Here is a 12,553-nt window from a genome sequence, read left to right on the forward strand (position 1 = left end):
CACACTATATTTCAGATAAAGAATTAGACTTCATATGTTACTAAGTGCTCAAACATATACACCAGTACAAACGGCGTTTATCTTATACAACTACGTTTCCCATAATTCTCCTGTACTACTGTACGTATCTTACGCACTTTCTAGAACGTCAACGAGTCTTCCAGCGGGTCTCACTTTAGAGAATAGCAGGCTATCAGTAGTAAAAACCCAGCCTACTTTTCAGGTAATTCACGCTACATAGACAGACAGAAAGTCTCTTTGCCATGTCTGACTGCTTTGTTATGATTTTATTTGGTTAGTAAAGTTTGGGTGTGCATAACCTTTTTTGCGTGCTAACTCTGAATTGAGTGGAGGTGAGCTAGCTTAACGTCGACAACAAACAAACAGCGAGCGGTGGTGGGCAGTGCAGTTGTTCAGGTCAGTCTTTAACGCATTATGCTTTTTCTTAATTTGTGCAAATATGCTGTTAAGTTAAAAAATGAAGCTGTGATTGTGCACTCCTCTGTTAGGTAATATAGTTAGTTTTATCCGTGGCATCATACTAAAACTTAAAAGCAAAAATAGCGTTGTAGCTAGATAGATAACCATGGTAGGCAGGCACCGTGTGCACTAAGATGTCGGTCATATTTTGTTGAAAAGAATACCTCTTTCAGCTTATCTGATTGGTATGAATCTGATCTTTCAGATCAGCCCCGTAATATCGCGTCTGTCTTCAAATAAATTCTGCGACTGGATCAGCATGCATCACCCTGCTGCGTCAAGCAACGAGCTGGGCTTTCTGCCAGCCATGTATTCATTTTCAGGCCCCACAAACGTGCCTGAATTTGACTTCGGACCTCCGAGTTCGTGTGACCTCCCAGAGAAAGCAACAAACTCTAACAAGTGAGTAACTTATGTTGATTAGTTGGATGTTGTGGGATGCCTGCAAACGTTTTCCAGGAAGAAGTAAGGAATTATATCGTGGGTTTTTTTTCCCCCCTTTTGAATTGCAGCAACTGGGAGACAAGATGCCAGAGAAAGCACAGGAGTAGAGTAGATGATGAGTAAGTATTTCACAATTCAATTGTTTTCTAATAATAATAATGACGATCTTGGTACTATTTGGCAGTGCCTCGAGTTTTCTCACAGTTTATTAAAATAAACAAATTGATGCTTTATCAGGGGATGCTGTGCCAAGAAGAGGAGGCTAATGTCTGAGGCTGAAGTGGACATTCCACAAAACTCCAATGCTCAACATGAATGGCCCACAGAAAATAGCTGTCCTGTTCTGTCTGCACAGCAAAGAGCCCATGCTCTTTCACAACCCCTTTCATTACCTCAGATCCCCACTGTGCCCCAGACTCCCTCTGCTTCTACCCGACCTGAGACTGAGAGCTTCTGCATGGAAATAGAGGCAGCGCAGCGGAAACTGCAGGAGATTGAAGACAGGTATGTAAACGCATATCTGCTGCTTGTGAAATTAAACTCAACATAAATTTGCAAACAGCTTATAATATATTTTAGGTTAAAAAAAAAAAAGAGCCCCCCCGCCCCTTTTTTTTTTTTCTCCTCAAGATTTGTTTAATCTAAAGCTGTTCAGGACATCCGATAGTTCAAAATAAGTGTCAGGTGGAACAATAAAAGTGCAATAAGAATTGAAAAAAAAAAAATGATGCAAATGATTGCAAAACTCATCTTTTTTGTTTTTTTTTTTTGCATGCAGTCCTTGTGGCTGTACAAAGACTTAAGACCAAACCAGTACCATACCCAGTTATAATATTGGGACACGGCTGAACTGGAAGAAGTAGTACCTCTTAAAAGAGGATTGATTAGTTGCTCAGTACTTCATCCTTTAGTAGAGAAAAACTAGACATGAACCAGTTTAGGAAGAATTGATATACAACCAAAGGTGATTTATTTAGGAATTATTCCCAACAATGTTCCAACATTGTTGTTCTTCCAAAGCGGCAAGGATTCATGAAATTACACTATTTATTAGTTTCTGAACAATTAAGTGTTTTCTGTGAAATTCAGAATGGTCTGGTTTTGGCCAAAAATTTTCCATGTTGGACCATTAACCCCTCACTTGTAAAATAGTTAATTGAACTTGAACTGATTTACATGAATAAAATTAGAAAAATATAATGATTTAACTTGTAGCATATTGTACATTTTTTCAATATTCCTATTTATCATTCGGCTTATAATTGTCTTAATAAAACAGTGATTTAACGGGACGTCGATTTGTACATTTCTACCTTCAGATGTTCTGAATAATTGTTTTACAGTCTAAAATATTGAACATGTTAAAGTACATCTAAATCTGTTAGCTGAAAATGATTCCTATTAAGTATTGGAATAATCACTTGAAATTAACCCAGCAGCACTTGCTTCGTGCTGAGCTGAGCATTGCAGTTCGCTCCGTTGGTCATGTCACATCATCAGAAAGTACCTTTGACATAAACAGTTCCTACTGTGGTCCTTTAACGTAATATTGTGATGTTGATGTAATATAGAATTACGCTTGAAGATGACGATGAGGATGAAGATCTGGATGGAGAACCAGCTCAAAGACGGCCATTGCTGGTGTTCTCAGACAGCTTGAAGGAGGGTCTACAGCGTGGCATCAGTGACATCCTCCCCCACATTGTGACTCAGTCTGTGTATGTGCTTCTTAATGTGATTATGAATGAACAAGTGCTGTCCTACTCTGTAGATGTGTCTTTCTCTCCTGCTGGTAATAATTGTCTCACAAGTGTCTTCCTTCTACTCTCAGCAGTCATTCAGGCATGGAGCTGGTGCTGTGGCGTCCTCCCGAAGATCCCTTCTCTCGGAGGCTAAAGGGTCCATTACAGAAGCAGCGTAAACAACAGCCAGCATGTCGGCAGCCTCCAACTCCGTGTCCATCTCCCAACCCTCATAGTCCCCTCAGCCCCTCAAGTCCACCTGCAGAGGCACGCTCACACTGTTCTTCTTTATACAGTTTGCCTGTGGCCCACAGCTCTGGAGAGGAGGAAATGGAAATGTGATGCTGCTTCTTGGACACAAGATGACAACATTCAGGATGACTGGTTTGGCAAAGCAGCATGACTTCAGATGAGCATTTTTGCTGTTTCTGAGCAGTTTTTGTAAAAGTTGATTTGCCATTCAGTCAGATGTGTGACTTCTTTGCCAATAACTACATGTAACTTGGCCTAATTGAATACTTTTATTCAAGAACATAAAGGTCGGTACATATGCAGTCTCACACAATCCATTTTGTATTTACAGGTTTAATGTTTGCCCGTAAACATGAAGTATTTTGTGCATACTTTGTGCCGGCAACATCCTGCTGTTATAAACAGGACTTTCTTTTCTGTTAAGCATCGGTGTGAAGAAACTGGAGATTGACTTTGAACTTCTGGACAGAACACTAAAAAGTGTTTCACATTTGATCAGCGTGACTTATGAAAATATGCCATCTGTGATCTTGGAAGAATTTGTAGAAAGGTCACAGATTTGTTTTTTTTAAAAAAAAAAAAAAAAAATATATATATATATATATATATAAATACATTTTTTATGATTTGCCTGTATTTTCACATGTTACCTGAATTGAAGACAGCCATGGAGTGTTATTACTTTATATTTGTTCTGTAATAAATGTACACTGTTCATGCAGAGATTCTGAATGGCAGACTGTGCTGATTATTTAAATTTTGTAAATGTAAACTGCTATTATTGTTATTAATGTAATGTACATCAGATTAGGAAGATTTTGGAAGGCTTTAAGTGGGGTTTTTTTTTTGTTTTTTTTTACTCTGATCCTATGGCACACAGGCCACACACTGATCTTTTCAGTCGCATTTCTACTAATCAGTGATCAAAGTCTTTAACTAGTCACACTCAATTTATCACACATAACCGGTTGTCTTTGGTATACAATTATCAGGCATCCATCTGTGACCTCCTACTAGGATCTTAATATTTTTAGATTTTACATCGGTTGAAGAGGGAGTTAAAAATGCTGATGACAAAACTTTACTCAAACTTTGCAGAAATAATAAAACACATAACACAAAGGATTCCCTCAAGGACTTGCTAGCTTTATGAGGTTATTTGTCAAAACTCACATGATTTTCAGTCTCCATAGACATGTTGGTTCATCATCCATTCATAGTTCACTGTACCCAAAGACCATAAAATCTGACTGCCTCATTACAGAAAAAGTGCGACCTCGCCCAGTGACCACATTGTATCATTTGTCACCGTGACCTGCTTGTTAATCTGCTATCTCATGCAGTTTTACCAGTGAATGACTCATCCATGACCACAGAACAGCTTAAATGAACTACTTGAGATATAAACGATATATCACTAGTTGGTTCATTCAGAGTGTATGGTTTCGTGTCCATTTTCAGACAGTCCTGATTGAGGACTGGCTCAGAATCCCAGCACTGTCTTGACTGTGAGTGACCTGCAAGGGAGAGATCATCACTATTCATTATTAAACAAACACAGAATCAACATTGAATTATCAAATATACCATTACTAACTGTCCTCTGAAATGGTTTGAGCTCCAGATTTTCACACTAAAAGGACCTTTAACATAAGGTGAAAAAATATGCAGCCCAATAGATGCAGACATCTTTTGGAAGCTGTGGGCAGTTTTAAAAGCAACTAGATACGTGGAGGTACTAAGTGAATTACACTTGTTGATCATTAGTGCTTATAGTAATGGTGAGAAATCAATAAGGACCTGCTTAATAAAAAAAAAAAAATAAGGACCTGCTTTGAAAAAAATGCACTCACTGTTGTAAAACAGAATTCTGACAGATCTAAAGGCATTATATATTGCGGTGGTGGACTCCACACAAAAGCCTGGTCTTCCACACGGAGCTGCTTCACTCGGCTCTGGAGATAACTCAGAAGCTTAAATGAAGCCAAGTCTGAGGGGCTATGAGAATCCGCAGCATGAAGATGGGAGGCACAGTCATGGTTTTGGTCTTCCTGATGGGAGGAAAAATACCAACAGTTTGAGAGAAGAGAAATAATGTGAAAGAGCTTCGAGTTAATGCTGTCACTGCATTTACCTTTGCATCAGGCTTCGTTTCCCCTTCAAGCCTCACCTCTTGAGTCTTTGGTGATTTTCTGGAAAACAATTAACTCGCCGTTGAAAGGTTGTGACAGTATGTGAATAATTAACAGTCATGTGAAGAAAGTATGTCAAAAACTTATAGCTAGTGTAATGTTACATCTACAGAACCTATGACACAGAGCTGAAGTAAGATCATGCACTTGTAAGCACAAACAACCAGTTAGTGTTTTGTCTATTATTTACGCTACAAAGCTGAGTTACCTGCCCTTTATCAGCTTTGCCTTGCACCTATAGGAAGGCAAACATTTGTACATTTGAACAAAGTTCATCACAATTTTTTGGTGGTGTGACAATGTTCATATATAACAAGTTTGGGAAACGATGTGTCTATATTATGGATGCCACTTTTAAATTGTGCACGTCACCTTTCCAGTTCAGTTGTCAACTCTTCTTTAAACTTGCACGCCAGGCGAGCCGCAGCGCGCTCTTTCCACTGAGCCATGCTCCTCTGAACCTGCCGGAGCTCCAGGTCTTTGGCCTTCAGCTGCCTGCGGAGAGATGCTGCTACTCCTCCATCACCCATATGAGCCCATTTCAAACTGCTCAGCTCCTCAATGTGCTCCTGATTAAACATTATGGATAAACATTTCAATTGTTATTTTAACTCAAATGAATTATTTTCTTAAGAATGCGATTTGCACAAATGTGAGCTAAACTAAACGTGTAAGTTATAACCTGAATGAGATGTTCCTTTACAGAATTCAAAGCTTGATCTCTCTCTATCCTCAGCTGTTGCCTCTGGATGCTCAGCTGTTGCTCCTGAATTAAATTTGAACTTGATATTTAGTCATGTATACGTTCAGTAAGCTGTATGCAAAGTCCATATTATACCATATCTCTTCTTAGTTGCTCCTTGGCCCGTTTCTGTGAATCCAGTTCCTGGTGAAGATGACTGATAAAATGCTTTAACTGCTCTCGTAGAGTTCGCAGGTGTGTGAAAGATTCAGCTACTGTAAGACTGCACAGTACAAAAGTACCTGTATTAGAGAATAAACACAGAAGTATTCCTTTCTGTCTAATTGTGTAGTGTATGTATGTCAGGGCATGAACGCTACCTCTGAGGTAGCTCTTCAGCTCTTCGCTCCACTAAAAGGTGCAGATGCCTGCACTCTGCTTCCAGGTGCTGGGCCCAGTGCCTGAACTGCCGCTCCATCTCAGCTGTGAAGAGTTTATGGCTTCTCTCCCTTTCCTCTAGGACCACCCGGAGCCTGGCACTCTCCTCCACAGCCAACCGAACATCCTGCTCAAGCAGCAGTGCCTTCTGCTGACTCTGCTGCGACCACACACCACACCATGTCAGCTGTTCTGTAACACTACATCCCAGCGCGTGTCTGTAAATGACTGCTTTTGTGTAGTCGCCCACCTGTGCTATGTGTGTCTGTGAGCGCTGCAGCTCAGCCTGGTGCTCCTCTTTCAGTGATTTGCAAACTGCAAGCAATAAAGACTCCTGCTCTCTCTGCTGTGTACAACTTTTACTCTTCAACTCCTGCATTTTCTTATAAGATTACACAAAACACATAAAAATATATTAACAGATAGTCAACAGGGTAATCTTGCATGCTTTGGTTGTGAGTCGCCTTACTGTTTTTAGTTCTGCCACTTGATGCTGTAGAGTCAGTGATTTGCTCTTCTCTTGCTGCATCTCACTCATCACTTTCTCTAAACTCCTTCTGTTCTGCTCTTCCAGTATTCCACAGTGCTTTTCCACAGCTTCCACTCTTTCTGTCTCACACATTTTCCTCTCCTCCTCTGCTGCTTTGTGTACCTGGAATCATATCAGGTCATGGAGTTATGTTTAAAAAGTGTGTATATGATATACAGAGGGCTATTAAAACACCTTTTCCAAGACTTTTGCATGAAACTCTTCTTCCCGTTTTTCTGCCATTTCCTTCTCCTGCTGCAGACATTTTCTTAGTTGGTTGACATCTTCCTCCTTCAGCTGCACAATGAAGAAGGATCACAGTTTTTTTTAATGCTACTGTTACTCACAGTGCAGTAAAATAACCATAAAAATGTCATAGAATTGTACATTTAGCTGATAATGGTGGCACACAAATATCCACAGTGGGGTATGTAGGATGAAACATGTCTCCACAGTTTATTCAGAGCTTCTGTGGTTTGAACACATTCAGGGAAACACACTGACCTGAATGGAACTTTGCAATGACTCAATGTGTTGTGTTAGCAATAGAGTTTCTTCTTTCAGAGCATTAACTTTCTCCTCTTCAGCCTGCTTATTAATCTGGAATGATAGGAAACAGAGCTTTAATTACTCATTTTTCACTTTGGGGATGATTGGGTCTTAAACCAAAGGCAAGTTCATCCTCAGCTAATTAGAAATAATTTCTGAACCGCTTCCCCAATTAAAACTGGGGTAGGTAATCTTGGTCAGACATTTTGTTTTACTCTGGGTGAAGTGGTTTCTCCTCTTGATAGTAGTCTATACATTTTGCAATCACGAACAAAAAAAAAATATAGTTAGACCCGTCAGTTTACTGTAAATCTGTGAAAAACTGTGACCGATTCAAATGTTTGGACTGAAATGGAGTTGTTCATTACTTATAAAAACAGACTTGGATCATGCAAGGAGCAAAACAAGAGGGGGGGAGGAGCCAAGACAGGGTGCCACTTTCAAATTTTGCTAGCTCCCCAACATTACCTACCCCAGCTTTAAGGGTTGTGGGGAAGCCTACCACAGCAGGCATTGGGTGAGAGGTCAGGTCGCCAGTTCATCACACGACCAACACAGAGAGACAAACAACCATTCACGCTCTCACACATGCACACACCTAGGGACAATTTAGAATAACCAGTTAACTCAGTGTTTCTCAGTTCTAATCCTCAGCCCCCCCTGCCCTGCACGTTTTATAGGCAACCCTACTTTAACACAACTGAATGAAATAAAGGCCATGTTAACAGGCTGCAAAGAACTTGAAGAGGAAGTTCATAATCTGACTCAGGTGCTTTGGAGGAGAATCATGTCTAAAACAGGCAGGGCAGGGGGGTCTGAGGACTGGAATTGAGAAACACTGAGTTAACCTAACATGCATGTCTTTGGACGGTGGGAGGAAGCCAGAGTACCTGGAGAGAACCCACACATACACGGGGAGAACATGCAAACTCCACACAGAAAGGCCACCAATTCAAGCTTCCCCCAGCTGAGGCTCAAACCAGCAACATTCTTGCTGTGTGACCAGAGTGCTAACCACTACGCCACCATGCAGCAGTTAATTAGGAATCAACAATTAAAGTCAAAGTAACTGTAACTTGTTAGTGACATTAAAGAAAATGAAAGCATGAAAAGTCTCAGCTGTTACCATCATTGTATGAGTTTGCTCTCTGGCTTCCTTCACCTCTTTGCATTGTTTGGTCTGCAGGTTCTCTAGTGTCCTCTTCAGTTCATCTCTTTCTTGCTGCAGTGACCCACAGGTGTCCTGTAAATCTAATAGCTGCTGCTCTTTCTGGGTCAACATTTTATCCAGGACTCCCACCCTGAGTGTACATTCTTCCAGTTCAAGCTGCAGCTTGCGCACTTGGAGCTCCAGGGCCTAACAGAAACAGAAACAGCACCAAATGAACATGTAAGCATTTATCCAGAAAGTCTGGATCCAAATTGTGTTGAAAATTGAATGCAAATAAATGACTCCATCTTTTTATTCTTTTATATATAATGTATGGTTCTTGCTGTGTGCACCACCGCTAACTACAACTACACAGTGCAGATCCTGGAACACACAAAAAAAGTATGATCAAGTGTTACCTCAGTTTGTTCCTTTTTCTGTGTCTGTTTCTTCTCCAGACAAACACATCTGTTTCTCAGTGAGCACTCAGCCTCAGTGGAGCTGTGAAGCTCTTCAACAGTCTCCACCAGCTTCTGCTTGAACACAAAGAAACTGTATTTGATATTCACACATAAAAAAAAGCACATTCTGCCTTTAAACTTTCATGAAATGCACTTGCTCTTGTTTAAATGGCAGCTATATGGAAAAGAGCACAATAACAATGATAAATCCACCTGCGATTAGAGATGACAGTTTATTTTATTGGGTGTTTTTTTCGTCAACAGCAAAAATAAGTAAGAACCTGAAGTGCATCTTTCTTATAACTTCCCATATTGAAATAACTATGTTTACCTTCCTTTTCTGTCAGGGTTGAGAAAGGCAGAACTCAGCATCTTTTAATTGAAGCCTCTTTAACTTTAATGTCTCCTCTTTTAAACAAACATAAACAAGCTAGCAATACATACATTTGTGTAAGCAGTTGAGTTTATAAGAAACACAAGGAGTTTTTTTTTTTTTTTACATTAAAGAACAAACACACAACAGATTTGTACACCAGTAAAGTATTCTTACTTGTTGGAGGTTAAAAAGTTGTTCTTTCATCTTGCTCAAGTCTGACTGCATCTTCTCGGATGTCCAGTGGTTCACGTCTTCATCAGTGTCTCTATCATTACTCAATGAATAGACAAATCTAAGGTAAATATTAGGCATAACAACGTATCAAAACATTTCAGAGAAGCTTTTCAGAAACAGTAAGAGATTGCACAAAGGCCTCGTGTGCACTATTTGTTTTTAAACTTCTTTTTACCTCCAAGTTTCTCTCCCATTATATTGAACTGTAGGGAAAGAAAGACTTCTGCTTGGTAAACATCCATAAGAAGAACTCCCCCCTTTGCAATTAAAGAAAAAAAAATCTGTGACAATTTGTTTGTTTACCAAAGTGTAAAAATATTTACACAGAAACATATGGCTTCACCAGATGTAGACAGAGGTTCATCTTCTTGTTCTGTGGGTGTCTCATCATCTCTCTGGTCAGTATAGTGATCATTCAGGTCTGTGACAGACTGAATTAGAGTGCACCACCCTGTGGGTGGGGTCACAGAGATTCAGTAAAAAAAAAACCCAAAACAAAACAAAAAAAAAACAGTATATCCATAAACTTCTATAAAAGCAGAGTTTTCTCCATATTTCCTAGATGTTCTCACCCGTCAACTTGTGGATGTGGTGCCTGACTTGCTCGGAGCAGATTGTGTTGAGGTCACTGTCAATAGACACAGTGTCACAACTCCACACAGGCACGCCTGCAAGAGCAGCAAGAAGCCTTCAAGCACCGTTTCAAGTCAATACTCTAAATGAGCTTGCAAAATTGGAGTTATTTTTGTGAAGGTACCTGTCAAATACTTGGGCTGATCTTTGTAAAAGGAATATTTTAAAAGAAAAAAGTTAAAGTGTTCAAACTTTTTTGGGGGGTCTTTGTTCAGAGAATAATAGGTGGAGGAAATAAGGTTTCTTTCACATTTTTGCCTAGAGGCTCATAGTTTCATAATCTGTGCCTGCTCAGTGAATTTCAATATGTCTATTACGTGCTGGGGTAAAACGAGTTGGTATGCTAAATTCTATTTAGTTGATCTTCTTCTGCCAGACTAGAAGTGAGACAGTCCCTGAAACCTGAACATTTATACAAAGACAAAAATAATCAGTCAGGCAGGCGTCTGCAGAGAATGGATAAAAAATCTGAAACACATCTGGACACGCGTTTGAAGGATGGGATGCTGTTGGATGTTTTTTTTTCCTTTTGCTACTTCCTCCTCCATATCAGTAAATAAAGTTAAGAACATGCTTGATGGCTCTTCGTTATGTTGCACCTACCGTTGCCACAGTCTTCATGCTGTGTTGTGCTTCTCTCTTCAGCTGCTGCATCTTGACTAACTGGTGACATATTAACTCCACGCTTCTTCGAGAGACATATTGTCTCTTCATTTCTTTGACCAGGATTGTTTGACTGGGAAGAATGAGCCATCACTATGTCATTCCAGTTTCCCCAACCTTGTCTTTCAACATTTGTCCCATTGAGATCACTCACACAAATACCACGGTCACAGATTTCTATCCTATTAGCTTTTTCTTCATTTGGCTGTTGCACAGTGTGTGGCAGAGTCAGTTCCACCATTTCCTCTTTAAAACGGCTCACAAAATCCTCAGTGCAGATACTTTCAGAAGGAGGCTTTGCTTCCTCTGCGATCTTTCTGTCCTTACAGGCCTCACCAAGAAGCCTCTCCAGCCTCCAGATGACCTGCTCCTTCCAAGATTCAATTTCTTCTTTGTCACTTGTGCTTCTGTCAAATCTAACTTTAGATCCCTTGTGAGTGACAGGACCTTCCCAGCAGCCGGCTGTATTCTCTGTGGAACAGAAGATGAGAAGAAGTGTGTTTTTATCTAAAGTAAAAGCTCAAATCTGTTGTTTAAAGAATGCATTTTTTCATATAAATGACTGTTACACAACTAATGAGGGTAACCCTGATGAATACCGATTTATGTATACTTCATTACTGTATTAAATATTTATGTTGTTTAGCAGTACTTACAATTTAATTAATACACATAATATAGAAAAACATAGATAACAGCTTGTGCAAAACATTTGATAAGAGTGTAACTTCAATTATGTTGTTTGTCCTATTAAGATGCAAATACTGAACTATTACCAGTTACTTGCTCCATCATCGGAGTGTACATCAAATCAATACATGACATGGGAATGTCATTTGTCTCAGCTGTATTTCCGATGACTCTGTCTTTGCTCAGAGATTGACTCCACCTAAGAGAAGCTTTAAATAAAAATCCCAAACACATCATCATTTTTATAGTCATTAACATTAGTATAAAGTGACATAAATTACATAGATTACCTGCATTGCTGTAGTCATGTTCTTCAGGAACTAAAAAGCAACATTTGGGAGGCTGAACCTGCAAACATTTGACATACTTGCTTAAAAATTTTTTTTTAGCACACATTGGAAAAAAAAGACAAAAACAGTGACAACCAGAGACCTTGAGCTGATCAAGCTGTGCATCCATTGCATCTAGGAGGATGTCACAGTGGTCCAGTTTGGGAGGCAGAGAGTTCAATCCCAACATACTGCTGTTTTCCCTGAGGTCTGTGTGGGCAGACAACAGCTTGTCATGAACAAGAGAAAACCAACAAGGGACTGACACACACACAATGCTAAGAAAAACCTCTCACCAGAGTAAAGAAGTTTGTCCATGTCCTCTAAATTCCTCTCTGCTTTGTCATGGCCTTCCATTTCTGATGGCTGCAAACAAATAGTCAAACATTCAGCAGTGCCATAGAGACTGTGTTCCCACACTGGTGATAGCTGACTGGAGACTCAAAACTAGTGGGGGTTTATGTTGCTCAGTTGTCCAGGAAACCAAGTCAGATGGCTTGTTCGCAAGCTTTCTTCACCAAGGAGCCTATAAATTTCCGTCTCCCTATTTCTCTCATTTTCTAAATGAACATTAAGGCCAGAAACTCTGACGTTTCAACCCACTTAAACAACCTAATATGAAATTTTCCTGTCAAATGTTTACCTACTTGTGCCTGAATGTCAAAAGAAAAGTTTTAAAAGGACAGATGTTCTAAATCATTGTTCACAC

The 12,553-nt window shown here is 39.8% G+C and overlaps 1 protein-coding gene across 2 annotated transcripts; it reads left to right on the top strand.

Annotated features, from left to right (window-relative positions):
• Positions 1 to 175: 175 nt before the first annotated feature.
• On the top strand, positions 176 to 3,094 carry ccdc117 (coiled-coil domain containing 117). Of its 2 annotated transcripts, XM_079251018.1 has the most exons (6): positions 176 to 417; positions 686 to 882; positions 993 to 1,043; positions 1,162 to 1,428; positions 2,496 to 2,642; positions 2,756 to 3,094. In XM_079251018.1, the coding sequence occupies exons 2-6, from the start codon at positions 740 to 742 to the stop codon at positions 3,006 to 3,008; spliced, it is 861 nt and encodes a 286-aa protein (XP_079107144.1). In that variant the 5' UTR covers positions 176 to 417; positions 686 to 739; the 3' UTR covers positions 3,009 to 3,094. The 2 variants fall into 2 exon arrangements, with proteins under 2 accessions (XP_079107144.1, XP_079107143.1); XM_079251017.1 differs by lacking the exon at positions 176 to 417 and having other exon boundaries at positions 561 to 882.
• The last annotated feature ends 9,459 nt before the right edge of the window (positions 3,095 to 12,553 follow it).

The sequence above is a fragment of the Telmatherina bonti genome, assembly GCF_933228915.1.
Source record: "Telmatherina bonti genome assembly, chromosome: 13".
NCBI classification, from domain to species: domain Eukaryota; kingdom Metazoa; phylum Chordata; class Actinopteri; order Atheriniformes; family Telmatherinidae; genus Telmatherina; species Telmatherina bonti.